General features: G+C 50.4%; 2 protein-coding genes across 5 annotated transcripts in view; one reads left to right on the forward strand and one right to left on the reverse strand.

The window, feature by feature from the left end:
• Positions 1 to 1,383: 1,383 nt before the first annotated feature.
• TLDC2 (TBC/LysM-associated domain containing 2) lies at positions 1,384 to 19,693 on the forward strand. 3 transcript variants are annotated; one of them, XM_033186349.1, is made up of 8 exons: positions 1,384 to 1,471; positions 2,113 to 2,163; positions 5,144 to 5,257; positions 7,742 to 7,897; positions 8,866 to 9,030; positions 10,423 to 10,518; positions 16,634 to 16,707; positions 19,117 to 19,693. In XM_033186349.1, exons 3-8 carry the CDS (start codon positions 5,225 to 5,227, stop codon positions 19,250 to 19,252), a joined length of 660 nt encoding a protein of 219 aa, XP_033042240.1. In that variant the 5' UTR covers positions 1,384 to 1,471; positions 2,113 to 2,163; positions 5,144 to 5,224; the 3' UTR covers positions 19,253 to 19,693. The 3 variants fall into 3 exon arrangements, with proteins under 3 accessions (XP_033042240.1, XP_033042238.1, XP_033042239.1); XM_033186347.1 differs by lacking the exon at positions 2,113 to 2,163 and having other exon boundaries at positions 1,386 to 1,471; positions 5,176 to 5,257; XM_033186348.1 differs by lacking the exon at positions 2,113 to 2,163 and having other exon boundaries at positions 1,386 to 1,471; positions 5,176 to 5,257; positions 8,878 to 9,030.
• Positions 19,694 to 22,767: 3,074 nt separating this feature from the next.
• SAMHD1 (SAM and HD domain containing deoxynucleoside triphosphate triphosphohydrolase 1) overlaps positions 22,768 to 27,671 on the reverse strand; it is a 77,689-nt gene continuing 72,785 nt past the window's right edge. For both annotated transcript variants that reach the window (XM_033186346.1, XM_033186345.1), the window contains exon 16: positions 22,768 to 23,142. In XM_033186346.1, coding sequence (XP_033042237.1) covers positions 23,008 to 23,142 — 135 coding nt within the window. In that variant the 3' untranslated portion in view covers positions 22,768 to 23,007. The remainder of the gene's footprint in view (positions 23,143 to 27,671) is intronic.

Here is a 27,671-nt window from a genome sequence, read left to right on the forward strand (position 1 = left end):
GCAAGGCAAACCCCACTGGCTTCTCAAAGCGCTCAGCGGTTCAGGTGTTGAGCTTGGAGGAGGGGTGGCAAGAAGTGCTAGGCATGCGATCCCCAAGCCGTTTATAGCTTAAACACACATTGCAACAGGCATGTTTGAGGTGGCAACAGGGCGCTTCGCTTACTTGTTTTCCCCATAATACATGTCCTTTTGGCATCCCACACTTCCCGGAGGGAACATTGCCCCAGGACACCCGGCCATGAGCAGGGCATCTGGGGACCCAGGTCCTCTCCACCAAGTCCAGCAGAACAGGGTCTCTTCCAGCTGTGGGAAGATGGCACAAGCCATCTGTGAAATGGTGGGCTCACCCACCTAATAGGCCAGTGACCTGGGCGCATTCCCCAGGGATTTCCACCCCAGGGGCAGGCTACTGAAGCCCCTTTCAGTTTTGAAGTTCTGTGAGTCAACAGCAGAGCAGTCATGGAGATCTTACTGTGAGCTGGGGACGGAGAAGTAGCCCCCTCTTCAATGGAGCATCTACTGCATGCTCAACGTGGCTTCCTGTGTGTAACCTTACCTAATGTCACCACAGTCCAGTGAGAAACGTCCTCATCTCATCTGAGAGGGAACCAGCAGGGGCCGAGCCTGCCAGGCCTGGAGCACAGGGTGACTGACGGAGAACCCCACAACCTCACCCTTTCCTGTAGTGTTTGTAGATCACAGATTTTATTTTCTTTTATTTTTGAGACAGGTTCTCACTCTGTTACTCAGGCTGGAGTGCAGTGATGTGATTTCAGCTCATTGCAGCCTTGACTTTCCCAGGCTTAGGTGATCCTCCCATCTCAGCCTCCCAAATAGCTGGGACTACAGGCATGTGCCACTACACCCGGCTAATTTTTCTGTAATTTTTTTGTAGAGATGGAGTTGCGTTGCGCCATGTTGTCCAGCCTGTTCTCAAACCCCTGAGCTCAAGCAATCCTCCCACCTGAGACTCCCCAAATCCTAGGATTACAGGTATGAGCCACCATGTCCAGCCATATTGCAGATTTTAACCTCAAGAGAATGGTCTTCAGTGGTGGGCATCAAGCTCCAGGACCTGGCATCTGGCAGCTGTGGTGAGAGGCTTCAGGACAGCCAAGATGCCTGGTATCCCCACCTCTTCGGGCTGTTGGGGGCAGAGCTGGGGGCCAGGGGGATGACAAGGTCTTGTTTGTGTGTGCTTGTGGGATTTGAGTTTCTGATGTGTCATAATCACTGCCAGGCCTTCCCAGTTGGAACCAGAGTGGGCACAGGGCCAGGGCTTGCTGCCTTCTGGGCAGATATAAGAGCTAGGGAGGAGAGCCTGGAGCCAGAGCCGGGGCAGAGGGGCCAGCCACCTACCCAGGGACCAGGGATCGGAGCTAAACCTGCTGCATACGGACCACCAGGTGGGCAGGGTCAGTGCCATGTGTGGCCCCCTATCTGGGGATCAGGGAGATACGCTAAAGGCAGGGTGAGTACATTCTTCCACGGCCCCTATTTCCCTTCTCCTCTGAGTTCCTCACCCTGCAACTGACCAAGTGACTGCCTGTCCCAGAGGCACCCAGGTAGAGGCTGAGGGGCCACTTGTCAGGGATTCGAACCCTAGACTCTCGAAGAGTCAGTGTAGGGAGATTGTAATAAGTATTGCCACTCACCCAGCACCCACAAACAACAAAAGTTACTGTTATCTCACCAAACCAAGGTCAGTAGGTTGGATGCCTGGCTTAGCACCCTAGCTCTCTAGGATTTAACTTCATTTACTCTTTTTTTTTTTTTTTTTTTTTTGAGATGGAGTCTCGCTCTGTCCACCAGGCTGGAGTGCAATGGTGCTATCTCAGCTCACTGCAAGCTCCGCCTCCCGGGTTCCCACCATTCTCCTGCCTCAGCCTCCCGAGTATAGCTGGGACTACAGGCGCCCGCCACGGCGCCCGGCTTTTTTTTGTATTTTTAGTAGAGACGGGGTTTCACCGTGGTCTCAATTTCCTGACCTTGTGATCCGCCCGCCTCGGCCTCCCAAAGTGCTGGGATTACAGGCGTGAGCCACTGCGCCCGGCCAACTTCATTTACTCTTACAACCAGCCCTGATGTAGGTGTATATATTAATATTTACAGGTGAGGTGACTGAAGCACAGAGATGTAATTTTCCCAAGGCCACACAGCAAAGTAAGTGACAAAACCAGGATTTGAACTCCCTGACTCCAGAGCTTGTCCTCTTAACTGCCATACTACGATGTCAAGTGACTGATGAGTTCCTTCCCGTTTCTGAATGGCAGTTTCCTTATCTCTAGTCTGAGGGTTTTGAGGTTTGATGACCAGAAAGATATTACCTTGAGCTTCCCTAAAAGTACTCAGACATGGGTCAACTTTAAGCACCTGGGTAACTTTGTTGGAAACACTTATCAAGAACTATGTGTATGGCCTTTGATCCAGCATTCAACTTTTGAAATTTATCATAAAGGCTGCAATCAGTTTTATGAACAATGTTCATTGCAGTTTTGCTAATAATTAGAGAAAATTAGAAATAAACAAAATGTCCAACAGCAGGGGGAACAAATGATGAATGTCCTGTGATTAAATACTACGCAGCCACTCAAGGAATCATGCACTCCAAGAGCGTAGGGTACCTTGGAGAATTCTTGATTGTTGTTAGTAGAAAAAGTACTTTATAAAACTGTGTGGTTGGACGGGCGCAGTGGTTCATGCCCGCAATCCCAGCACTTTGGGAGGCCGAGGAGGGCAGATCATCTGAGGTCAGGAGTTCGAGACCAGCCTGACCAACATGGAGAAACCTTGTCTCTACTGAAAATACAAAAATTAGCTGGATGTGTTGGCGCACGCCTCTAATCCCAGCTATTTGGGAGGCTGAGAGAGGAGAATCTCTTGAACCCGGGAGGCAGAGGTTGCGGTGAGCTGAGATCATGCCACTGCACTCCAGCCTGAGCGACAGAGCAAGATTCTGTCTCAAAAACAAAAACAAAAACAAACAAACAAAAAAACTGTGTGGTCAATATGGTATGAACATATGGTGTGATCCCTTTGCAAATGGGTATACATGTGTCTATGTGAAATAAATACAACAGACTGGAACATACACCCTTGGGGGTTAAGAGTTTATTTGTGACAGAGAGAATTGTGAACATTTTTATATTCTTATTCTTTTCTGGTTTCTCAAATTTTCTACAATATCTAAATATCACTTTTTAATTAGAAAAAAAAAAAGCTTTGGCCGGGCAAGGTGGCTCATGCCTGTAATCCCAGCACTTTGGGAGGGCGAGGCAGGCGGATCACCTGATGTCAGGAGTTCGAGACCAGCCTGACCAACGTGGAGAAACCCCATCTCTATTAAAAATACAAAATTAGCTGGGTGGAGGCTGAGGCAAAAGAATCACTTGAACCAGGGAGGCGGAGGTTGTGGTGAGCCCAGATGGCGCCACTGCACTCCAGCCTGGGCAACAAGAGTGAAACTCCATCTCAAAAATACATAAATAAATAAATAATTTTAAAAATCTTTTAAAATAATCTATTCTTTTCTTTCTTTTTTCTTTTCTTTTTTTACTGAACATTAACAAAAATTTATTTATGTTTCAATTTAGAAATGCATCTGTTCCCCCCACCCCCATCTGAAACTAAATATGGAGAAAGAAACAAAGACTTAGTAAAGAAACTTTCTGTTAAATGACAAGCAAAGCAATGATGAAAGCCTAAAATACATCTATGTTTAGGATGCAAAGTAAAAATAGATTTTTTTTTTTTTTTTGAGACAGGGCCTCACTCTGTCGCCCAGGCTGGAGTGCAGTGGCGCAATCTCGGCTCCCTGCAGCCTCCTCCTCTCAGGCTCAGGTGATCCTCCCACCTCAGTCTTTTTTTTTTTTTTTTTTTGAGACGGAGTCTCGCTCTGTCGCCCAGGCTGGAGTGTAGTGGCCGGATCTCAGCTCACGGCAAGCTCTGCCTCCCGGGTTTATGCCATTCTCCTGCCTCAGCCTCCCGAGTAGCTGGGACTACAGGCGCCCGCCACCTCGCCCGGCTAGTTTTTTTTGTATTTTTTAGTAGAGACGGGGTTTCACCGTGTTAGCCAGGATGGTCTCGATCTCCTGACCTCGTGATCCGCCCCTCTCGGCCTCCCAAAGTGCTGGGATTACAGGCCTGAGCCACCGCGCCCGGCCACTCACCTCAGTCTTCCGAGGAGCTGGGATTAAGGCACAGGACACCACGGCCAGTTAATTTTTGTTTCGTTTTTTTTGTAGAGACAGGGTTTCACCATGTTGCCCAGGCTGGTCTCAAATTCCTGGACTGGAGTTATCCACCTCCCTCAGCCTACCGGCATGAGCCGCCGCACACAGCCAGATTGTTCTTTTGGTCTAGGCATGCCCCCTTCTAGCTTCCGTTCTAACATACTCATCGGCTTGGAGAGGGAAGTGAATGGCAGCCTGTCAGTCCCTCAAAGGCTTCTGAGATTATCTGGTTCAACATGTTACGTGTGGGTCGGGCGCGGTGGCTCAAGCCTGTAATCCCAGCACTTTGGGAGGCCGAGACGGGCGGATCACGAGGTCAGGGGATCGAGACCATCCTGGCTAACACGGTGAAACCCCGTCTCTACTAAAAAATACAAAAAACTAGCCGGGCGAGGTGGCGGGCGCCTGTAGTCCCAGCTACTGCGGAGGCTGAGGCAGGAGAATGGCGTAAACCCGGAAGGCGGAGCTTGCAGTGAGCTGAGATCCGGCCACTGCACTCCAGCCCGGGCGACAGAGCGAGACTCCGTCTCAAACAAACAAACAAACAAAAAACATGTTACGTGTGGTAAAACTGAGGCTCAGGAGTTCAAATGGGCTTATGCAACGTCATACGGCGAACTAGAGGCCCCAGACCTCCAGCCTGGGCCTTAGTCATCTGGCCAATGGCCCACAGTCCCCAGGCCAGGCTGCCAGAAGGGCAAGGAGGTGGAAAGGAATTGCAACTAGAATTTATGGTGTACGGTTAATCCATGTTAGATGCTAACTGCAGTGAGGCCTTGAATGCCGAGTTGCTCACAGACCCACCCAGCAGCAGCTCGGCCTGGGAGTGGCAGGTGAGAGGGAGCAAAGGGCAGCTGGGGTGGACATGGAGCTGGCTGGGTGTGTCCCAGGCCTCTCCCTCTCATCTCTAGGCCTCACCTATCAGCGCTTCCTTCCTGGGCAGGGCTGAGGATTCACTCACTGCCCACGGCCGGCTGGGCAGGGACAGGAGAATGAGAGGCCTCCGCTGGCGTTACACTCGGCTGGTAAGGGTTCCAGCTCCGGCTGTGGTGCAGGTTAGGAGGTGGAAGGAGGTGAGGTCTCTGGCAGGCTGGGGCCTGGGCTAGGCTTGGATGCGGGTGGTGACTTGTTCCCCTCTCCAGTCCCTCCCTGGCAGGCCTGTGGTTTGGAGCAAGGACTGACTCAGGAACGTGGGGTCTTAACCCCCCTGCTCCAAGGTCCTCAAGGAGGTCAGACGGATGTCTCTGTCCCTTCCTCCCTGGAGTGGGTGCTGGATGGAGCTCTGTTCAGAGCCACACACAGCTAGACCCTGCCTCAGGCCTGAGCCTGGAGAACAGAGCGGGGCAGGAGAGGGGGTCCTGTCCATCTCTCAGCCCCTGAGAGGTCTCTTCTTCCTGGGAAAAGCCTTCAAGGTCATTGTGTGGAGGCACATGCACACATACATATACACACTCACACACATACACATGCAAACACACACACTCAAACATACTCAAATGCACTCACACACTCGGACACACACACGCACTCAAATACACACACACATACACACTCAAATGCACTCACACACGCAAACACACATACAGACATATACACATTCAAACACACACACTAAACACGCACACACTCACACACACTCTGGTACAGAGTGGAAGCTCAATTGAATGAATGAGTGAGTGAATAATGATGCCCCTGATGGATGTACATATTTACACCATCTCAACTCACACAAACACATTGATATACAAATACACAAATTTACACTCAGTACCTCCTCACATTGATGTGCCTACACAACTCTATTCCAAGCCAACACACAATTCACATAGACAAACACATTTTACATGAACTTACATATATGATCTCACATATGACTGCGTGCATCATTTCACGGGCTTCATGGGGAAACCTTTGGGCTTCATTTTCTTCCTTTGGAAAATGCTGATAACTAAGCCGGGCGTGGTGGTTCACGCCTGTAATCCCAGCACTTTGGGAGGCCGAGCCAGGCGGATCACCTGGGGTCAGGAGTTTGAGACCAGCCTGGCCAACATGAGGAAACAGGCATGTTGGTGGGCATCTGAAGTCCCAGCTACTTGGGAGGCTGCGACAAGAAAATTGCTTGAACCTGGGAGCCGGAGGTCACAGTGAGCCAAGATTGCACCACTGAACTCCCGTCTGGGTGACAGAGCAAGATCCTGTCTCAAGAAAAAAAAAAAAAAAAGATGAAGAAGAAGAAATACACAGAGATCACAGACAGCGCACATTGAACACACTGAACACAGGCCTGGGTGAGGATAGATCACAGACAGCGCACACTGAACACACTGAACACAGGCCTGGGTGAGGATAGATCACAGACAGCGCACACTGAACACACTGAACACAGGCCTGGGTGAGGATAGATCACAGACAGCGCACACTGAACACACTGAACACAGGCCTGGGTGAGGATAGATCACAGACAGCGCACACTGAACACACTGAACACAGGCCTGGGTGAGGATAGATCACAGACAGCGCACACTGAACACACTGAACACAGGCCTGGGTGAGGATAGATCACAGACAGCGCACACTGAACACACTGAACACAGGCCTGGGTGAGGATAGATCACAGACAGCGCACACTGAACACACTGAACACAGGCCTGGGTGAGGATAGATCACAGACAGCGCACACTGAACACACTGAACACAGGCCTGGGTGAGGATAGATCACAGACAGCGCACACTGAACACACTGAACACAGGCCTGGGTGAGGATAGATCACAGACAGCGCACACTGAACACACTGAACACAGGCCTGGGTGAGGATAGATCACAGACAGCGCACACTGAACACACTGAACACAGGCCTGGGTGAGGATAGATCACAGACAGCGCACACTGAACACAGTGAACACAGGCCTGGGTGAGGATAGATCACAGACAGCGCACACTGAACACACTGAACACAGGCCTGGGTGACGATAGATCACAGACAGCGCACACTGAACACACTGAACACAGGCCTGGGTGAGGATAGATCACAGACAGCGCACACTGAACACACTGAACACAGGCCTGGGTGAGGATGGGCTTTCTGTTGTCTTCATTATTCAATGTACAAACACACACAATTGAAGCTCCCAGGGCTGGGCCACCATCTGCCTTCTCCTCTGCTCCCAAGCTTAGAACTTGATCCCTGCCACCCACCCAGGATCCAGGGCAAACAGGCCGACAAACTGCAGGGCCTACGGCCCCATCTGAGCCTTGTGGCGTGCTGGCGGGGGTCGGGGGGACTGTGCTCCAGCCCTGAGCCGGCAGGGACCAGGGAGGAAGCAGGCTGGCAGCAGGGGCAGCATCCTGCCTGTTGTGGAAACCCCCAACTACCCTGGGCTGGGCTGGGGGTTACAGGCACATGGGCAGGGAGTGATGAGGTGGCCCGAGGGGGCTCCTGGGCTCAGGAGATGGTAGAAGCTGGGACCTCCTGTCCCTGGACCCACCAGGCCTCTTTATGTTTTCGCAGCCCACCCAGGTGGAGGACACCCTGTCTGGGGAGGAGGGTAACGAAGAGGAAGAGGAGGAGGAGGCAGCTCCAGACTCAGCTGCTGCTCCTGAGGATCCCATGGTGCCCCAGCTGACAGAAGCCAGCCAAGTTTTGAGTGCCTCGGATATTAGGCAGGTCCGGACACTGCCCATGGCACAAGAATTTCAGCCCTAAACCTGAGTCTCACCCTCCTGCCCTATACCAGCCACACCCAGGGGCACCTGGAGTCATCCTTGCTCTGTTCTCATCATGCATTACTTCTGGCAAATCGCTTCTTCTCTCGGGGCTTTGCTTCCTTTCTTGTAAAATCATCCAGTGTTGCTAGCACCTCCCTCTACACTGGGCCAAGAGGTTAAGGAGGTAAAGAAAGAGGCTAGGACAGGCGCGGTGGCTCATGCCTGTAATCCCAGCACTTTGGGAGGCCAAGGCAGGGGGATTGCTTGAGGCCAGGAGTTGGAGACCAGCCTGGCCAACATGGCAAAATCCTGTCTCTACTAAAAATACAAAAATTAGCTGGGTGTGGTGGTGGGCACCTGTAGTCCCAGCTACTCGGGAGGCTGAGGCACAAGATTTGCCTGGACCCAGGAGGCGAAGGTTGCAGTGAGCTGAGATTGTGTTGCTCTACTCTGGCCTGGGTGACAGAGTGAGACTCTGTCTGAAAGGGAAAAAAGGAAAGAGACTAATTCCTACATAGAAGCAGCCCTTGGGAACTGAGGCCAAAGTTGGAAAGGGGTGGGTGGATGAGACGATGGATCAGGCGGAGGGGTTCAGCATCTTTCCTATTCTCTGGCCTCTGGGGGCCAGGGTGACCGAGCAGAAACAGTCCCGAGAGTCCTGACCCGGGTTCAAATCCTGGCTCTGCCATTCACTACCCATGTGAGCTTTGGGCTAGTTGTTCCACCTCCCTGAGCCTCAGTTTCCTCATCTGTAACATGGGAATAATAACCCTTATCTCTGAGGGCTATTGCTAATGGCATGAAAGTCCCTAGAAACAGCAAACTGCTCTATCACCTGTAAAGCACTGGGCTGGATGCATGGTGGCTGTCCAAGCCCATCCCCAGGATATGGCAGGAGGGAGCAAGAACTCCTCCATTCACCTCCAGCCCTATCCCCAGCTCAGCTTTCACTTCCCACCAAGAGTCACCGGCCATCCCTGGAGTCTGGTCTTCTGCACGTCGAGGGACGGTTTCAGCCTGCAGAGCCTGTACCGGCGGATGGAGGGCTGCAGCGGGCCAGTGCTGCTGGTGCTCAGGGACCAGGACGGGCAGGTGAGCTGGGCAGGGGTGCCACCCGAGGCTCTGGGGGCACCCCACCAGGTATCCGTGGGTCCCGACCCAGCACAGCTCAGGGACGAGCAGGCAGAGTGAAAGACTAAGTCACCTATAATGGACACTGATGATGGCAATGAGACCTGTCCACTCAGAGCCATTCCCCCATTTATGCATTCAACACATCTACATGGGGCGCCTTCTGTGTGCCAGGTGAGAGGTGGGATAGAGCAGATCAACCCAGAAGCAGCCCCAGCTCTCTTGGAGCTAATGGTCTAATAGGGGAAGGGTCAGACAATTAAGCAAATAATCATTTGACTGTAAAACTGCATCTTCATCCTCAGAAGTAGAAGAAAGTGTGGGGGGTGCCGGTCACAGTGGCTCACACCTGTAATCCCAGCACTTTGGGAGGCTGAAGCAGGAGGATTGCGTCAGTCCAGGAGTTCAAGACCAGCCTGGACAACATAGCCAGACCCTGTCTCTAAAAATAAACAAAAACAAAAACAAACAACAACAACAAAATTAGCCAGGTGTGGTGGTGTTTGCCTATAGTCCCAGCAACTGCAGCTGGGGGCATTGTAGGGGGGTTGAGGCTGCAGTGAGCCATGATTGCACCACTGCACTCCAGCCTGGGTGACAGAGTGAGACCCTGTCTGGAAAAAAAAAAAAAAAGATATACACTGGCATTAAACTGATGTCAGAAGGAAACGTACCAAAATATTAAGAGTGATTATCTTGGGGAAGAAGGAGGAGGACTGGGAGGTGGCTTTGCTTTTTTTATTTTGCTTGTCTATAACTGCTGCTTTTTTCCGTGATTACTTGCATAGAATATATATATATATATATATAATTTTTTTTTAAGATGGAGTCTCGCTCTGTCACCCAGACTGGAGTGTAGTGGTGTGATCTCAACTCACTGCAACCCCCACCTCCTGGGTTCAAGTGATTCTCCTAATTCAGCCTCCCAAGTAGCTGGGATTACAGGTGCCCACCACCATGCCTGGTTAATTTTTGTATGTTTAGTAGAGACAGGATTTCGCTATGTTGGCCAGGCTGGTCTTGAACTCCTGACCTCAGCCCACCCCAGTCTCCCCAAAGTGTTGGGATTACAGGCGTAAGCCATCGCACTTGGCCTAGAGTAAGTATATTTAAGAAAAAGGAGGGCCCTGACCGCCCAGAGGAGGAAGCCAGCAGGACCTCTTCCTTGGGGAGCATTAAGGGAAAGGATGCATAAGGATTCCTCCTCTTGGGTGTGGAGCCCCCATGCCTCAGCTCTGCCCCAGCTTCCCAGGTGACCTCTAGGATGAGCCTGTATTACTAAACCCGAAGAATGAGGGTCGTCAGAGGACCCCCAGCTCCTTCCAGCTGCAGACTGCAACTTCCGCTTTCCAGATATTTGGAGCCTTCTCCTCCTCGGCTATCCAACTCAGCAAAGGCTTCTATGGCACTGGCGAGACATTCCTCTTCTCCTTCTCACCACAGCTGAAGGTGATGTTCCCAACCTTCCATGGGGGGAGTGGGGCGTGTGGCGAGACAAAGCTCCTGGGGTCCCAGTGGCCCCCAGCTCCATCCTCCACGATGGGCTGCCTGGTGTGCCACCATCCTTCCACAGGGAGAATGAGCAGGGCAGTGGTGGGCAGAGCATCCCCCTTGACCTGTCTGTCCTGCATTTAAAACATACTTGGTGGGTCTGGCCGGGCGCGGTGGCTCACGCCTGTAATCCCAGCACTTTGGAAGGCCGAGGTGGGCGGATCACGAGGTCAGGAGATCGAGACCATCCTGGCTAACACGGTGAAACCCCGTCTCTACTAAAAAATACAAAAAATTAGCTGGCGTGGTGGCGGGCGCCTGTAGTCCCAGCTATTCGGGAGGCTGAGGCAGGAGAATGGCATGAACCCGAGAGGCGGAGCTTGCAGTGAGCCGAGATCGCGCCACTGCATTCCAGCCTGGGCGACAGAGCGAGACTCCGTCTCAAAAAAAAAAAAAATACTTGGTGGGTCTCTGGCAACCGCTGACTGGCTGAGAGGAGGGAGGACCATGCTTTCCAGGCACAGGGTGGGAAGACAAGACAGACCTGAGGGCGTGGTGGCAGGATGACGAAGAAGGACACAGCCAGTGGCTTCTCAGGAAGTATGGGGGCCAGGCACCATGGCTCATGCCTGTAATCCTACTTTGGGAGGCCAACGAAGGTGGATTGCTTGAGTCCAGGAGTTCAAGACCTGCCTGGGCAACATAGTGAGACCCCATCCCTACAAAAAATACAAAAATTAGCCAGACATGGTCGCACATCTGTAGTCTCAGCTACTTGAGAGGCTGATGAGGGAGGATCGTTTAAGCCTGGAAGGTTGAGGCTGTGGTGAGCCGTGATCGCACCACTGCATTCCAGCCTGGGCAACAGAGCAAGACCCTGTCTCCAAAAAAAAAGAAATACGGGGTGAGGTCATTGCTGGAGGAAGGTGAAGGATCGGGTATCGCAGTCATCACAGGTGTGGGAAGGGAGGGAAGCCTGCTGGAGAACACCAGAGCAGCAGAAGTGCCGCTGGGTCGTGCGAGTGGCAGCTTGGGCTGTGAGGTTAGGGCGCCGCCACTTCTGTGCCTGCTTCTTCAGCAGCATCGGCTGCTCAGCGCAGGCCTGCAGAGAGGGGACACCAGAGAGTGGACTGTAGAGAGCGGGCAGCCAGGGTTAGAGGTTTTGCCCAACTGGTTTAACAGCAGCAGAGAGGGAAAGAAAGTTGAAGGGAGTGACAATACAACATGGACCACAGAACCTCGACTGGAGAAGGAGGGGAGGGAAGCAGGGGGCACAGCGGGACACCAAGGCAAAGGTGGGCTCCGCCTGAGAGGTCTCCTTGACGTCAAAGGCTTGGAGTAGTGACAGCAGTTGGACAATGTGTTGGAAGACAGGATACAGTGGACAGAGAGGGGGACATTTGAAATAGGCTGTGGAAGAGCCACCTGCCATCCTTGCTGAGGACAAATTCTCAGATGTGACCATGGAAGACAGCAGCAGAAACCCATTCTAGGGCAGGGCCTGGACAGGTCCACGTGGATAGTGAAGTTTACCAGAGAGCTGTGAAGGGCTGGGGGTGGTGAGTCAGAGCTCAAGTTTCTAATTAATGACGAGTGGGAGAGTGAAAGGCACAAGATGACTGGTATAGTCAGGTGGCTCGACCTGCCCAGGAGCTGGGTGAGAATAATAGTCCCAAACGTCTTCCATCCAAAGATTTCCTGCCTCTGGGTTATTTATCCACTAAAGCCACTGAGCAGTACCTGCTTGGCACAGAGCAGACTATTTTTACTACTAGTAAAAATGGCCAGGCCAAGCGCTGTGACTCATGCCTATAATCCCAGCACTCTTAGGGAGGCAGAGGCAGGAGGATCGCTTGAGCCCAGGAGTTCAAGACCAGCCTGGGCAACAGAGCAAGATGCTATTTTCCACAAAAAGGAAAAAACAAAAACAAAACAAAAAATGGCCAGGTGCGGTGGCTGGCTCACACCTGTAATCCCAGCATTTTCGGGACTGAGGTGGGAGGATTGCTTGAGCTCAGGAGTTCAAGACCAGCCTGGGCAACAGAGTAAGATGCTGTCTCTTAAAAAAAATTTTTTTTTGGCCGGGCGCGGTGGCTCAAGCCTGTAATCCCAGCACTTTGGGAGGCCGAGACGGGCGGATCACGAGGTCAGGAGATCGAGACCATCCTGACTAACACGGTGAAACCCCGTCTCTACTAAAAAATACAAAAAACTAGCCGGGCGAGGTGGTGGGCGCCTGTAGTCCCAGCTACTCGGGAGGCTGAGGCAGGAGAATGGCGTAAACCCGGGAGGCGGAGCTTGCAGTGAGCTGAGATCCGGCCACTGCACTCCAGCCTGGGCGACAGAGCGAGACTCCGTCTCAAAAAAAAAAAAAAAAAAAAAAAAAAAAAAAAAAAAAAATTTTTTTTTAAGTTGTTCAATGGATGAAGTCGTTCCAGGTATTTTGCTATTAGAGATCTCTCCAATGCACAGACTAAGATTCCTTCAGACACATCCAATCACACAGTCATCTGGTCTCATGACAGGGAGTTCACAAGGAGCTACGGACTGCTTTGCTAAAGGCAAAATACACTATATCTATTGCATTGCTGCCATCAGCTGGAGGGGCTCCATCAAGCTTCCCAGGATCCAGGAAAGGGTGAGGGAGGCATAGTGAGCCAGTGCTGGTACTACTCATCACCACTTGCCTTCCTGAACTTAAGTCTTAGTTCTAAAGTTCTAGAATTTTCCTTCCATTGCACTGACAGCTCCTAGTAGAATCTTTTGCTGGTTCCTCCTCATCTTCCCAGCCTTTCAACATCAGAGCTCAGGTGTTGGTTCTCATCTCTTCTCTACCGACCCTCATTTATTCTGTGGTTTCATCCATTCCCACAGCTCTTCATGCTGCCTGTATGCTAATGGCCTCTTCCCTGGACTCCAATCTCACATATATCCAACAACTGCCCATCATCTCTCTTTGCATCTCAAACATGGCATTTCTTTTCTCTTTTTTTTCTGAGACAGAGTCTCACTCTGTCACTCAGGCTGGAGTACAGTGGCGCCATCTCAGCTCACCGCAGCCTCCACCTCCTGGGCTCAACTGATCCTCCTGCCTCAGCCTCCCAAGTAGCTGGGACTACGGGCACATGCCACCATGCCTGGCTAATTTTTGTAATTTTGTAGAGACGGGGTTTCACCATGTTGCCCAGGCTGGTTTTGAATTCCTGAGCTCAAGTGATATGCCTGCTTCCACCTCCCAAAGTGCTGGTATTACAGGTATGAGCGCTGCATCTGGCCCCAAACATGGCATTTCCAGCTTATCATGTCCCAAACAGAGCTCCTGGCTTTCCCACACAAAGCCTCTTCCTCCTGCTATCTTCCCCCATCAAAGTGAATGGCATCTCCCTCTCCTGCTGCTGAGATAGAAAGTCTTGAAGTCCTCCTTAACTCTTGTCTTTCACAACTTCACATCTGAGCTGTCAGCGAATCCTGATAGCTCTGCTTTCTCTCTATATTCGGGATCCACCACTGCCATGTCCTTTGCTGCCATCTTGGTTCAAGCCACCATCATTACTTGTGTGTCCCTGCTATTGCCTCCTAAAAGGTCTCTCACTGCCTCCACTTCAGTCAGCACAGTAGCTGGAGCAATCCTTTCAAAAGGTAAGCCAGGGCCGGACGCAGTGGCTCATGCCTGTAATCCCAGCACTTTGGGAGGCCGAGGTGGGTGGATCACTTGAGGTCAGGAGTTTGAGACCCATCTGGCCAACATGGTGAAACCCCATCTCTACTAAAAACACAAAAATTAGCCAGGCATGGTAGTATGCGCCTGTAATCCCAGCTACTCGGTAGGCTGAGGCATGAGAATCTCTTGAACCTGGAGGAGGCGGAGGTTGCAGTGAGTTGAGATCGTGCCACTGCACTCCAGCCAGGGTGACAGAGTGAGACTCTGTCTTAACACAAATTAAAAAAAAGGTGGGGGGAAGCTAGAACTCACAGCATGTCACTCCTTGGCTTCCTCTTTCACTTGGGGAAGAGCCAAAGTGTGTCCAACGATCTACGTCCCTACGCCTTCTGGCCTCTCTCTGAATGGCATGTCTTGCTACTTTTCCTTTCTCTCACTCTGCTCCAACCACACTGACTTCTGAGCTGGTCCGCAAACATGGAACTTCACGTCTTTTTTTTTTTTTTTTTTTTTTTGAGACGGAGTCTTGCTCTGCCGCCCAGGCTGGAGTGCAGTGGCCGGCTCTCAGCTCACTGCAAGCTCCGCCTCCCGGGTTCACGCCACTCTCCTGTCTCAGCCTCCCGAGTAGCTGGGACTACAGGCGCCCGCCTCGTCGCCCGGCTAGTTTTTTGTATTTTTTAGTAGAGACGGGGTTTCACCATATTAGCCAGGATGGTCTCGATCTCCTGACCTCGTGATCCGCCCGTCTCGGCCTCCCAAAGTGCTGGGATTACAGGCTTGAGCCACCGCGCCCGGCCGAACTTCACGTCTTTAATGTAAATAAAGAGAAATAAAACAGGGTCTGGGAGGAAGGGCTGCTTCAGATAGGGTGGTCCAGGAAATTTCTCTGAGATGACATTTGGGTCGAAGGATGAGAGGTGGGCCCTCTGAGGATCCGGGGGAATTGCATTCTGGGCAGAGGGATTCTAGGGCAGGAACGGGCTTTGGGTGTTCCAGGGATGGAAAGACTGGAGTAGCTAATGTGTAGTCAATAAGGGGGAGAAGGGGCCAGAGAGAAAACCAGGGGTTAGAGCTGGCTGCACTTTTAAGTTTTGACAGTTTTTTTTTGTTTTTGTTTTTTAGAGTTGGGGTCTTGCTGTTACCCATGCTAGAGTGCAGAGGTGCAACCATAGCTCACCGTAGCCTCCACTCCTGGGCTGAAGTGATCATTCCACCTTAGCCTCCCTAATAGCTGGGACTATAGGTGCACACCACCATGACCAGCTAGGTTTAAAAAAATTTTTTTAGGGCCGGGCGCAGTGACTCACGCCTGTAATCCCAGCTCTTTGGGAGGCTGAGGCAGGCAGATCATGAGGTCAGTAGACTGAGACCAGCCTGGGCGACATGGTGAAACCCGTCTCTACTAAAATACAAAAAGTTAGCTGGGCGTGGTGGCGCATGCCTGTAGTCCCAGCTACTCGGGAGGCTGAGGGAGGGGAATTGTTTGAACTCTGGAGGCGGAGGTTGCAGTGAGCCGAGATTGCGCCACTACACTCCAGCCTGGTGACAGAGCGAGACTCCGTGTCAAAAGAGAGAAAGAGAAAAAAATTTTTTTAGAGATAGGGGAGGGTCTTACTTTGTTGCCCTGGTTGGTCTAGAACTCCTGACCTCAAGGAAACTCCTGGCCTCAAGTGATCCTCCTGCCTCAGCCTACTGAGTAGCTGGGATTACAGGTGCACACCATCACACCTGGCTAATTAAAAAATTGCTGGGATTACAGGCATGAGCCACTGCACCAGGCCCAGGCTGCACTTCTGGCCATTGTTAAGTTGAATTTTATCCCTACTGCAATGGGAAGCCATTGGAGGACTTAGGCAGAGGAAACATCTGATTTGGACGTCGAACAGATCACGCAGATTGCAGTGTGGGTATGGCTGTAGGTACAAACAGTGGAGGCAGAGGGACCAGCTGGGAGGCTGTGATCCAGGCAGAGGATAGGATAGAAATGGCGGCAGGCAGGCTACGTCTAGAGCTGCGAGGCTTGTTGATGAGCTGGATGTGAGGCAGCGCTGAAGCGCAGTCCGGGTGAGAGGCGACGATGAGTTACTTAATGGCAGTATCAGTCCCCACTCCTGGCCTGGACTGCTCCCCTCCTCCCTCCAGCTTTGGAAGCAGGAAGCCTCAGAGGTTGTTGTCCTATTCTAGAACAAGGTGGCTTCTAGGCTGTAGGAATTCAAACTAAAGGGCATGTGGCGGTGACTCCAAGGAGACTGAGAAGAGAAACCCCAAGATCCCTGAACCCGGAGTCCCACCTGTGGCTCGGCTGCGGCCTGGATGCAGTTCCCACCACAACATTGCCACCCAGTGGTTCGGGGTCAAACTGCAAGGGCGGGACTCGCTCCCGTAGTAACCTGAGCCATTCCCATCACCCAGGTCTTTAAGTGGACTGGAAGCAACTCTTTCTTTGTGAAGGGAGACTTGGATTTACTGATGATGGGCAGTGGCAGGTGAGTGTCTCAGTCCTCCTGAGTCTTGGAGTGGTCTGTGTTCTGGTCCCTTTCCCTCTGCTGAACTGCTGGGCTAGGCTGCCCTTGATGCAATGGGGAGGCTGGTGGGAACTCTCAGGCTGTTCCCTTCATTGCTCAGCCTCCCAGCCAACCCCCTCACCCTCACGTTAAGCCAGTATTAAGCGGAAAGGATGTATGAGTGCCCCCACCGAAGTGTTACAGCTGGTGACAGTTTAGTCTGAATGTATGCAACTTTTGCAATAGAATTCCACATGGTTGGATGAGGCTAGCGTCAAGAGATGAGTGTGCCTCGTTTTTCCATCAGCCCAGGAATTGCAGGGGACATAACTCATTGCAGGAGCCTCCCTCGGTCAGGACAGGGGATAGAGAGAGGTAGGGAAAAAAAGTTGATCTCATCCTGGTTGTGACCTTCACATTCAGGGGGCATGCGTCTTATCCTGAGGGCAGGGATGAGAGCATTGCTTGATTAGTACCAGGCAAATTCTTTGCTCTCCCGACTGCCTGAAAAGCCTCCATTGAGGGGCAGCTTGGCACAGAACACATCAGCCATTGCTGATCTGCAGGAATTCACTTCCTAGCTCCGGCTGAGGTTTTCTATCAAATAAGGGGATTAGAATGGATGCTCTGAAGTATTTGGGCTCTCAGAGTTTGCACCCCGAGATGTACTAGCTTTGGTTAAAGAATTGCCATTTTTAATTTTTATTTTTTTATTTTTTTTGAGACAGAGTCTCGCTCTGTCACCCAGGCTGGAGTGCAGTGGCGTGATCTCAGCTCACCGCAACTTCCCCCTCCCAGGTTCAAGTGATTCTCCTGCCTCAGCCTCTGGAGTAGCTGGGACTACAGGTGCTCACCACCACGCTCGGCTAATTTTTGTATTAAGAACTGCCATCTTGGGCCAGGCTCATGCCTGTAATCCCAGCACTTTGGGAGGCCGAGGTGGGCGGATCATGAAGTCTGGAAATTGAGGCCATCCTGGCTACCACGATGAAACCCCACCTCTACTAAAAATACAAAAAATTAGCCAGGCGTGGTGGCTGGCGCCTGTAGTCCCAGCTACTTGGGAGGCTGAGGCAGGAGAATGGCGTGAACCCGGGAGGCGGAGCTTGCAGTGAGCCGAGATCGCACCATTGCACTTCAGCCTGAGCAACAGAGCGAGACTCCTACCGAAAAAAAAAAAAATTGCCATCTTGGCTGGATGCGGTGCCTCATGCCTGTAATTCCAGCACTTTGGCATGAGACGGGCAAGATCACTTGAGGTCAGGAGTTCGAGAGCACTCTGGCCAATGTGGTGAAACCCTGTCTCTACTAAAAAATACAAAAATTAGCTGGGCATGGTGGCAGGCATCTGTAGTCCCAGCTACTCGGGAGGCTGAGGTGGGAGAATTGCTTCAACCTGGAAGGTGGAGGTTGCAGTGAGCCGAGATCACTCATTGCACTCCTGGGCAACAGAGTGAGACTCCATCTCAAAAAAAAAAAAAAAAATTGCCATCCTAAAAATGCTCCAAATGTTCTTTTTTTTTTTTTTTTTGAGACGGAGTCTCGCTCTGTCGCCCAGGCTGGAGTGCAGTGGCCGGATCTCAGCTCACTGCAAGCTCCGCCCCCCGGGTTTACGCCATTCTCCTGCCTCAGCCTCCCGAGTAGCTGGGACTACAGGCGCCCGCCACCTCGCCCGGCTAGTTTTTTGTATTTTTTTTTAGTAGAGACGGGGTTTCACCGTGTTAGCCAGGATGGTCTCGATCTCCTGACCTTGTGATCCGCCTGTCTCAGCCTCCCAAAGTGCTGGGATTACCGGCTTGAGCCACCACGCCTGGCCTTCCAAATGTTCTGTGGGCTGTGGTGACAGTTGCGCCACTGTATATACTTATTAAAATACTGAACTGTTCAAAAAATACTCTTAGTCGGGCGTGGTGGCTCACGCCTGTAATCCCAGCACTTTGGGAGGCCAAGGCAGGCAGATCGCTTGAGGTCAGGAGTTCGAGACCAGCCTGGCCAACATAGCAAAACCCCATCTCTACTAAACATACAAAAATTAACCAGGTATAGTGGTGGGTGGCCTGTAATCCCAGTTACTCGGGAGGCTGAGGTAGGAGAATTGCTTGAACCTGGGAGGTAGAAGTTGTGGTGAGCCAAGGTCGTGCCACTGCACTCCAGCCTGGGTGACAAAGCAAGACTCTGTCTCAATAAATAAATAAATAAACAAACAAACAAATACTCTCAACCCCATGGGGAACAATGTGCTGAGTCCCCAATAATTCAGTATAAATTTCTTTAAGGGGAGGTAAGACAGGTGAAACTGGGCTGCCATCCTGGCATGGCCAATCAGTGGCAGAGCCTGAGGGTTTCAGCATGCAGGAGTGAGCTGCACCAAGACTGTCCTCTTCTCTCTAGTGGCCGGTTTGGGCTGTGGTTGGATGGAGACTTGTTTCACGGGGGAAGCTCCCCTTGCGCAACCTTCAACAACGAGGTGCTGGCCCGGCGGGAACAGTTCTGTGTCCAGGAGCTGGAGGCCTGGCTTCTCAGCTGACGGCCCTGCGGCAACAGGTACTCAGCCCTGCTCACGATGCCACCCAGGCCTTCCTGACACACGGCAGCTGTGCTGTTCGAAACACAGATGCTGAAGGGCCCTAGAGTTGGCTGAGGCTGCTGGCCAGCCTCCTTATGGCCTGGGGACCCAAGATACAGGTGGGGGCAGGCACTGCTCTTTTGCAGAGGTGACTCTGAAGGATTAAAAGATGCTTACACCTTACCCAAGCAGCACTGAGACCCTAAGCTAACAGGATCTTAGAAAACTAAGAAAAATCCACATCCCTTCCCATGCTAGTGCCTGCCTCCTGGCAAAGGGAAGATTTTTCACTATGCTGTTCGCCACCAGCTACTGAACGAGGAAAACCAACCTCATGAACATTATCATTTTAGAGGTTCTACAACAAATTCATGTTTATAGTAGAAAAACTAGAAGGCATTAAAAAAATGAAAATTGCCTAAAATTCAACCCCCTCAACTCTAACATTTTCATGTATATCCTTCCAGACAATGTTCCATGAATATGTGTGTGTGTGTATTCTTACAAAAACGGGACTCTACTCTGTATGTGTGGAAATGATTTACAGAATATTGTCAAACCTTAGAAACCCGGGCTTGAGCACTGGAACTAATAAAGACTCTAGCAGCATCATTCATCCTCTGGCCTGCTGCAGAACGTTGAGGCCCTTTTGTCTGCCACCAGTGCTAGGTTCTTGTGAATCTGCTATTTAATTTCACGATGAAGATATGAAAGGAGCAAACGAGTAATATGTATATTCAGACAAATAAGTCGAAAGCTTTGTAGAACACAACTTTCAAGATGGAGATACATTCACGAAGCTTTATTGCAGCTGTTTCCCTTACCCAGTTGAAGTGGCCATTTTAATTTGCAGTTCTATTTACATTCCCAGGGTAACCACGTTCAGTAACTCTCTAGAGGCTAAGCTGTTAAAATTTCCATTTTTATACAAATAGCGAAGATGTTTCTTTCCTTCTTTTTTTTTTTTCGTTTGAGACAGAGTTTCGTTCTTGACCCCCAGGCTGGAGTGCAGTAGTGATCTTGGCTCACTGCACACTCCGCCTCCCGGGTTCAAGTGATTCTCTTGCCTCGGCCTCCCAAGTAGCTGGGATTACAAGCACACACCACCACAATTTCGCCTGGCTAATTTCTGTATTTTCAGCAGAGACTGGGTTTCGCCATGTTGGCCAGGCTGGTCTCGAACTCTTTACCTCAGGTGATCCACCCACCTCGGCCTCCCAACGTGCTGGGATTACAGGTGGGATTACAGGCGTGAGCCACTTCGCCTGGCCAAGATGTTTCTTAAGGAAAATGTAACCTTGTAAATAGCGCAGAGTTATCATAATGAAAACAGTTGCAAAGAACATAAAGTACAGCTGCCTTACGTGTAACAAAAGATGCAAACAAAATTCATTCAAGTTGTTTCACAGACAGCACAGTGACACAGTATTAGGACTACAGAATCTCAGAGTAAACCACAATGATTTAAAGGTAAGATACACAGAAATAAAATGATTTTAACACAATATGACATTCCTGAGGCACCTTGGCTAAAGTGGGAATGACCTAGTGCCATGGCTGACCTCACTTGTGCGTCACTGAGCCCGTATGTGAACAGATCGCCCCGATACCATGGTAGGCATGAGAGGAGAACGGTTTTAACTATTCTCTTATGAATTGTAACCAACCCCTATTATTTACTGATGGATGGAATGTGGGGGCGGGGGTGGTGGGGGGGTGGGGTGATCATACAGGATGGCAGACATTCCAAGTACTCTTCACCCCAGTGTGGACGGAACAGAATCTGGCTACACGGTGGCCAGTGACAGACTGCTGGGAAATCTGCTGGCCTGTGGTCTGAGTTCCCCTACACGCTCAGGCTGACCCTCACTCCCAGTGTACCAGGGAGGCTTAGTCCGGGGAGCACCAGAGCGGAAGACATTCGGGGCTCATGGCTCCCATCCCCACTAGCCTGCATCTTCAGCACCCTCTGGCCACCACCAGCTTTGGCTCTAAATGCAGACTTTTTTTTTTTTTTTTTTGAGATGGAGTCTCACTCTGTCACCCAGGCTGGAGTGCAGTGGCTCTATCTCAGCTCACTGCAAGCTCTGCCTCCTGGGTTCATGCCATTCTCCTGCCTCAGCCTCCCAAGTAGCTGGGACTACAGGTGCCCACCACCACGCCTGGCTAATTTTTTGTATTTTTAGTAGAGACGGGGTTTCACCATGTTAGCCAGAATGGTCTCTATCTCCTGATCCGACTGCCCTGGCCTCCCAAAGTGCTGGGATTACAGACGTGAGCCACCGCACCCAGCCCTGCAGACTTTGTTCTTGGTGAATTGCTATAGAACTGGGAATAAGGTGTGCCCTGGGCACAGGGACACTGCCCCACCAAGGTGGTGCCCCCTCCACTGCTGGGAAAACGAAGTTACCTAGGGGAGCCTGGAACCTACTGGGCAGTCACTAATTTCCGCATAGGCAGTGCAGAGTTTGCACTTTTTTTTTTTCTTTTTTTTTTTTAGAGACGGAGTCTCACTCTGTCACCCAGGCTGGAGTGCAACGGCATGATCTTGGCTCACTGCAACCTCCGCCTCCCGGGTTCAAGCGATTCTCCTGCCTCAGCCTCCCAAGTAGCTGGGACTACAGGCACACACCGCCACGCCCGGCTAGTGTTTGCTCTTAAATACACAAAATGCACTGAACCAGCAAAAACAAAGTCCCAGGTCTGAGGAGCTCTGAGGATGGTGCCTGTGATGGCCTCTGGCCAGCTCTCCAGGATACTCAGAGAGCAGGTCAGGGGAGGCTTTCTCCAGGCTGGGCAGTGGGAAGGCCCTCTGGACCAGGGGAGTGAGTATTCAGGAGACAAAGGCACTGCCCAGGTCTGGAACCGCCACGGAGCCAGGGCACAGCCTAGTTTGGGGGATTCCTCTGTCACTGGGGGTAGGGATCTCCCAACAAGAGGCGGCTTTAGGCTCACTCATGAGGAGGCCTGAGCTCTCAGATCTTCCCCAAAACCTAATCAGGCCTCTCACCAGTGTGTTGGAGGCCACTCCTGGCCATCATCTACAACTGTTTACCCCAACCTGGCACCTTGTAAGGGGGCTAAAAGGGTGAGGGCAGGTGTTTCTCGCCTATGCTTGAAGAGGACTATCCTCAAACTTGAAGTGACAGGGAACTCTTCACCGGGGCAGGATTTGATGTTTTGTTTTTAGCCATGTTTGTCTATGACAATGTCAACTTCTAATTCCAATTTGTACCCTTGTCTCATTTCTACATTAAAAACAAAAAACAATCATCCGTCATAAAAGTTCAGAGTAAGCTGGGTGTGGTGGCACGTGCCTATAGTTCCAGCTACTTGGGGGGCTAAGGCAGGAGGGTCGCTTGAGCCCAGGAAAGTGCGAGTCCAGCCTGGGCAACAGAGTAAAACCTTGTCTTTTAAAAAAGAAAAAAAAGAGAGTTCAGAGTAGATAAAAGAGTTGTTATTCTAAGAAAATAGACTACTGAAGGAGAAAGACTTTAGTAATATTAAAAATAGGCAAGGTAATACTTTTCATAGTATAGTAAGATTGCCTAATACCATCTTATTTCTTTGATTAAAAATTACTTAGCTTCAGCATGCGTGTACACTCAAATTACAAAATTAAAGCATGAGTTATCATAATTTTGCAGAATTCTATGAGTGAAGCCCTTAAATGAATTGTGCTGGGAGGGAGTTTGTAAACAGCCGACTACAGACATTCACCTTGGGTCATCTTTAAAAAGCTGGAGTCTGCTTTTGGATGCTTCTCGGAGGTGAGTTGGACTTTGGACTGAAGTCCTGTAGTTCCATTCCTTTTTCTGAGGTGTTATGAGTGGGGCTATAACATCGCCATCCTATTAGGAGGAGAGAGAAAAACAGAGAACAGAGAAAAGCCAGTTTCCATCATCTTATTTGTGAGTGAAAGTCTCAGGTGCGCACATTCTCATCTTGCATATAGATTGCTTCTAGGTGTCCTCACTCCAGGGAAACTCCAAATTACATATGCCCTGTGCTTGGGACAAATTAGAAACACTACAGTCTTATGCAGGAAGAGCCTTCATGAAAACAGACACTGGCCTCTGCAGAGATGACCGGAAGCAGCATACCACTGCCCACCTCTATGGCCTCCTTCACGGAGCACAAACCCTGTCCTGTTTGCCCAGGAGAAAGACAGGATGCACTGAACCCCTAGGTTCTCTCTCGCCTGGGCCCCTCTGCGATAAATGGCCCAGGTCTACAAAATGGCAAAGAAGGGGAGAAAAGACAGTATGTACCTGCAGAATTTAATTTTTTCTCTGCATCAAAGCTCTAACGTTGGCCCCATCAGCATAGGCTCCAGCCAAAGGACCTCCTCCACCCAAAATAAGGGAGAGATCCAAAGAGAGGTGATACAATGACCTGAAACCATAGAGGTAAGAAGAAGCAAGGCCTCCTAATACTCCACTCTATGCTAAACTGTTCTGAACTTGTGTGTAGATCCTCTTTGGTTACGAGAGGATGCAGGATCTTGGAGAGGTTCTGTTGTATCAGGAATACAATGCTGGTAGGAGGATTCGTGCTCCTCATCTGCCTGTTTGCTCTCAGATCCATTCTTCACTCCTCCTCTCCCTACTCTGTTTCACTGGAGCTACTCCGGTAAATTACATTTCTCAGCTCCCATGCCTGCTGGTTTCCAGTGAGGTTTGGTCTCTCTGGTGGGAGACGAGGTGAGAAGAGGGCAGAGAAATCAGGTTATTTCTCTCCCTACCTCCTCTGGCATGAGCGGCAGTGGCAGTGACTCTTCTGTGGTTCTAGCTTCTGCAGGTGGCCCCAGCTCCGGGACTCCCACCGGCTCCCTTGGTCTCTCCTATCCTAGAGGTGGTAGCAGCTTCCTGCTTTTGAATCACCGTCCTCTGTACTCATTTAGCTCTGCCAAAACTTTTGTATCTCATCCCCCATGTTAAATTTCTTCTGTTGAACCACACTGGATCTGACATGATAGAACCATTAAAAATAGTATTCTAAAAATTTATCATTATTATGTTTTTTTTTTTTTTTTTTTGAGACGGCGTCTTGCTCTGCCGCCCAGGCTGGAGTGCAGTGGCCGGCTCTCAGCTCACTGCAAGCTCCGCCTCCCGGGTTCACGCCATTCTCCTGTCTCAGCCTCCCGAGTAGCTGGGACTACAGGCGCCTGCCTCGTCGCCCGGCTAGTTTTTTGTATTTTTTAGTAGAGACGGGGTTTCACCGTATTAGCCAGGAGAGTCTCGATCTCCTGACCTCATGATCTGCCCGTCTCGGCCTCCCAAAGTGCTGGGATTACAGGCTTGAGCCACCGCGCCCGGCCATTATTATGTTTTTGAGATGGCATCTTGCTCTGTCACCCATGCTGGAGTGCAATGGCACGATTTCAGCTCACTGCAACCTCCACCTCCAGGGTTCAAGCGATTCTCCTGCCTCAGCCTCCCAAGTAGCTGGGATTATAGGTGTGCACCACCATGGCTAATTTTTGTATTTTTTAGTAGAGACGGGGTTTCACCGTATTAGCCAGGAGAGTCTCGATCTCCTGACCTCATGATCTGCCCGTCTCGGCCTCCCAAAGTGCTGGGATTACAGGCTTGAGCCACCGCGCCCGGCCATTATTATGTTTTTGAGATGGCATCTTGCTCTGTCACCCATGCTGGAGTGCAATGGCACGATTTCAGCTCACTGCAACCTCCACCTCCAGGGTTCAAGCGATTCTCCTGCCTCAGCCTCCCAAGTAGCTGGGATTATAGGTGTGCACCACCATGGCTAATTTTTGTATTTTTAGTAAAGATGGGGTTCACTATGTTGGCCAGGATGGTCTCGAACTCCTGATCTCAGTAAAGGCAATCATTTAGGCCAGTCGTGGTGGCTCACGCCTGTAATCCCAGCACTTTGGGAGGCCAAGGCAGGTGGATCACTTGAGGTCGGGAGTTTAAGACCAGCCTGGGCAACATGGTGAGACCCTGTCTCTACTAAAAATACAAAAATTAGCTGGGCATGGTGTTGCGTGCCTGTAGTCCCAGCTACTCAGGAGGCTGAGGCAAGAGAATCACTTCAACCCAGGAGGTCGGGCTTGCAGTGAGCTGAGACCATACCACTGCACTCCAGCCTGGGCAATATAGTGAGACTCCATCTCAAAAAAAGTCATTCTATTGCTGTGATACTTGTTTTTTTTTTTTTTTTTTTTTTTTTTTTTTGAGATGGAGTCTCGCTCTGTCGCCCAGGCTGGAGTGCAGTGGCCAGATCTCAGCTCACTGCAAGCTCCACCTCCTGGGTTTACGCCATTCTCCTGCCTCAGCCTCCCGAGTAGCTGAGACTACAGGCGCCCGCCACCTCGCCCAGCTAGTTTTTTGTATTTTTTAGTAGAGACAGGGTTTCACCGTGTTAGCCAGGATGGTCTCGATCTCCTGACCTCGTGATCCGCCCGTCTCGGCCTCCCAAAGTGCTGGGATTACAGGCTTGAGCCACTGCGCCTGCCCGATACTTGTTCTTAAAGGTCTATTTCAAAATAGACAGTATTTATTTGTCTTTAAACTCATCTCTATTTCTTTCTTTTTTTTTTTTTTTATTGAGATGGAGTCTTGCTCTGTCGCCCAGACTGGAGTGCTGTGGTGCAATCTCCGCTCACTGCAAGCTCTGGTTCCTGGGTTCACGCCATTCTCCTGCCTCAGCCTCCCAAGAAGATGGGACTATAGGCACCCGCCACCACGCCCGGCTAATTTTTTGTATTTTTTAGTAGAGATGGGGTTTCACCATGTTAGCCAGGATGGTCTCAATCTCCTGACCTCGTGATCCACCCGCCTCGGCCTCCCAAAGTGCTGGGATTACAGGCGTGAGCCACCGCGCCCAGCCTCATCTCTATTTCTACCCACGTTTCTTTCTTTCTTTCTTTCTTTCTTTGAGACAACATCTTGCTCTGTCAACCAGGCTGGAGTGTAGTGGTGTGATCATAGCTCACTGCACCCTCAGACTCCTAGGCTCAAACAATCCTCCCACCTCAGCCTCCCAAAGTGCTAGGATTATAGATGTGAGCCACCATGCCTAGCATATAGCCAACTTTTTTATTTACACTCATTCTAATTTCAATTCTAGTGAATTTTATAAATGTAAACAAATATGTCACTTTCCTGCTTAAAACCCTTCAGTGCCAATGCTCCCTACTGCTCTTGGCTGACAGGACCGTGCATAAAGCCCCAGACACCTCCACACTCTATGCTCCTTCCTGAAATGCACCATGTTCTTTCTCATCTTCCGAATTAACCCTGTGGTGTCTATGCCTCAACCCCTCCCCTACCACCACCTCCTGCTGCCAGCCCTTAACCCAGACGACTCCTCACTCAACCTTCAGGTCTCAGTTTATAAGCCCTTCTTTAAATAAGCTTTTCCTGACCAACCAAGACCAGCTAAATCTTCCTTTTCCTCCTCTAAGACTGTGTACTCACCCTACACCCAAAGTACTTACCATGCTCCTATAATTATTAATTTATGGAGAAAAATTAATAATTATTATTATCCCCAACTAGATTGTTATCCCCAACCTGAATGGGATCCATGAGTTATTAGGAACTGTCTTTCTATGTACTATTCCAGGCACCTAACAAGGGCACGGCAAAATACTCACTCAGTGAGTAAATGTACCAAATTTATAGTAGTTATCATGACACAGCCAAACTTTAATAGCCTCTCTTGACTCTCTGTTTCCAGCCTCTCCAAGTTCCAGTCTATCTGCAGCTAGAGTGCTCAGTGATTTAGTTTCAGTGATTTAATTTCACAGTACCTAGGACAGACATACAGCTGACCCTCTGCATCCATGGGCAGATTCAACCAACTGGAGATAGAAAATGTGAGGGGGGAGAAATGGATGCCTGTGTCTATACTAAGCATGTACAGAGTTTCTTCTTGTCATGATTCCCTAAACAATACAGTATTAACAACTATTTACATAGGATTTACATTGTAGTAGGTTTTATAAGTAATCTAGAGATATTTAAAGTATAAAAGAGGATATGCATAGGTCATATGCAAACACTATACCATTTTATATAAGGCACTTGAGCCTCCATGGATTTTTCTATCTGTGGGGTCTATGGGGGTCCTGAAGCCAGTTCCCCACAGATGCCAAGGGACAATTCTACTCTTATTCCCTCGGGTTTCACTCTAGTTGGAGCTGACACACATTCAGGCAGATGCTATAGTGCATGGCAACTCTTGAATGTGCTCAGTGATTCTCTCCCCACTGTACGGAGAAAAAAAATCTCCCAGTCAATTATCCAAGGTTCTCCATAATCCAGTCCACTCTTCCCATTTAACCTCTCCACACTTAACAGTAAGAATTTTCTGGCTGGGCATGGTGGCTTCCACCTGTAATCCCAGCACTTTG

This window comes from Trachypithecus francoisi, unplaced genomic scaffold (genome assembly GCF_009764315.1).
Source record: "Trachypithecus francoisi isolate TF-2019V2 unplaced genomic scaffold, Tfra_2.0 Lachesis_group21, whole genome shotgun sequence".
Lineage (NCBI taxonomy): Eukaryota > Metazoa > Chordata > Mammalia > Primates > Cercopithecidae > Trachypithecus > Trachypithecus francoisi.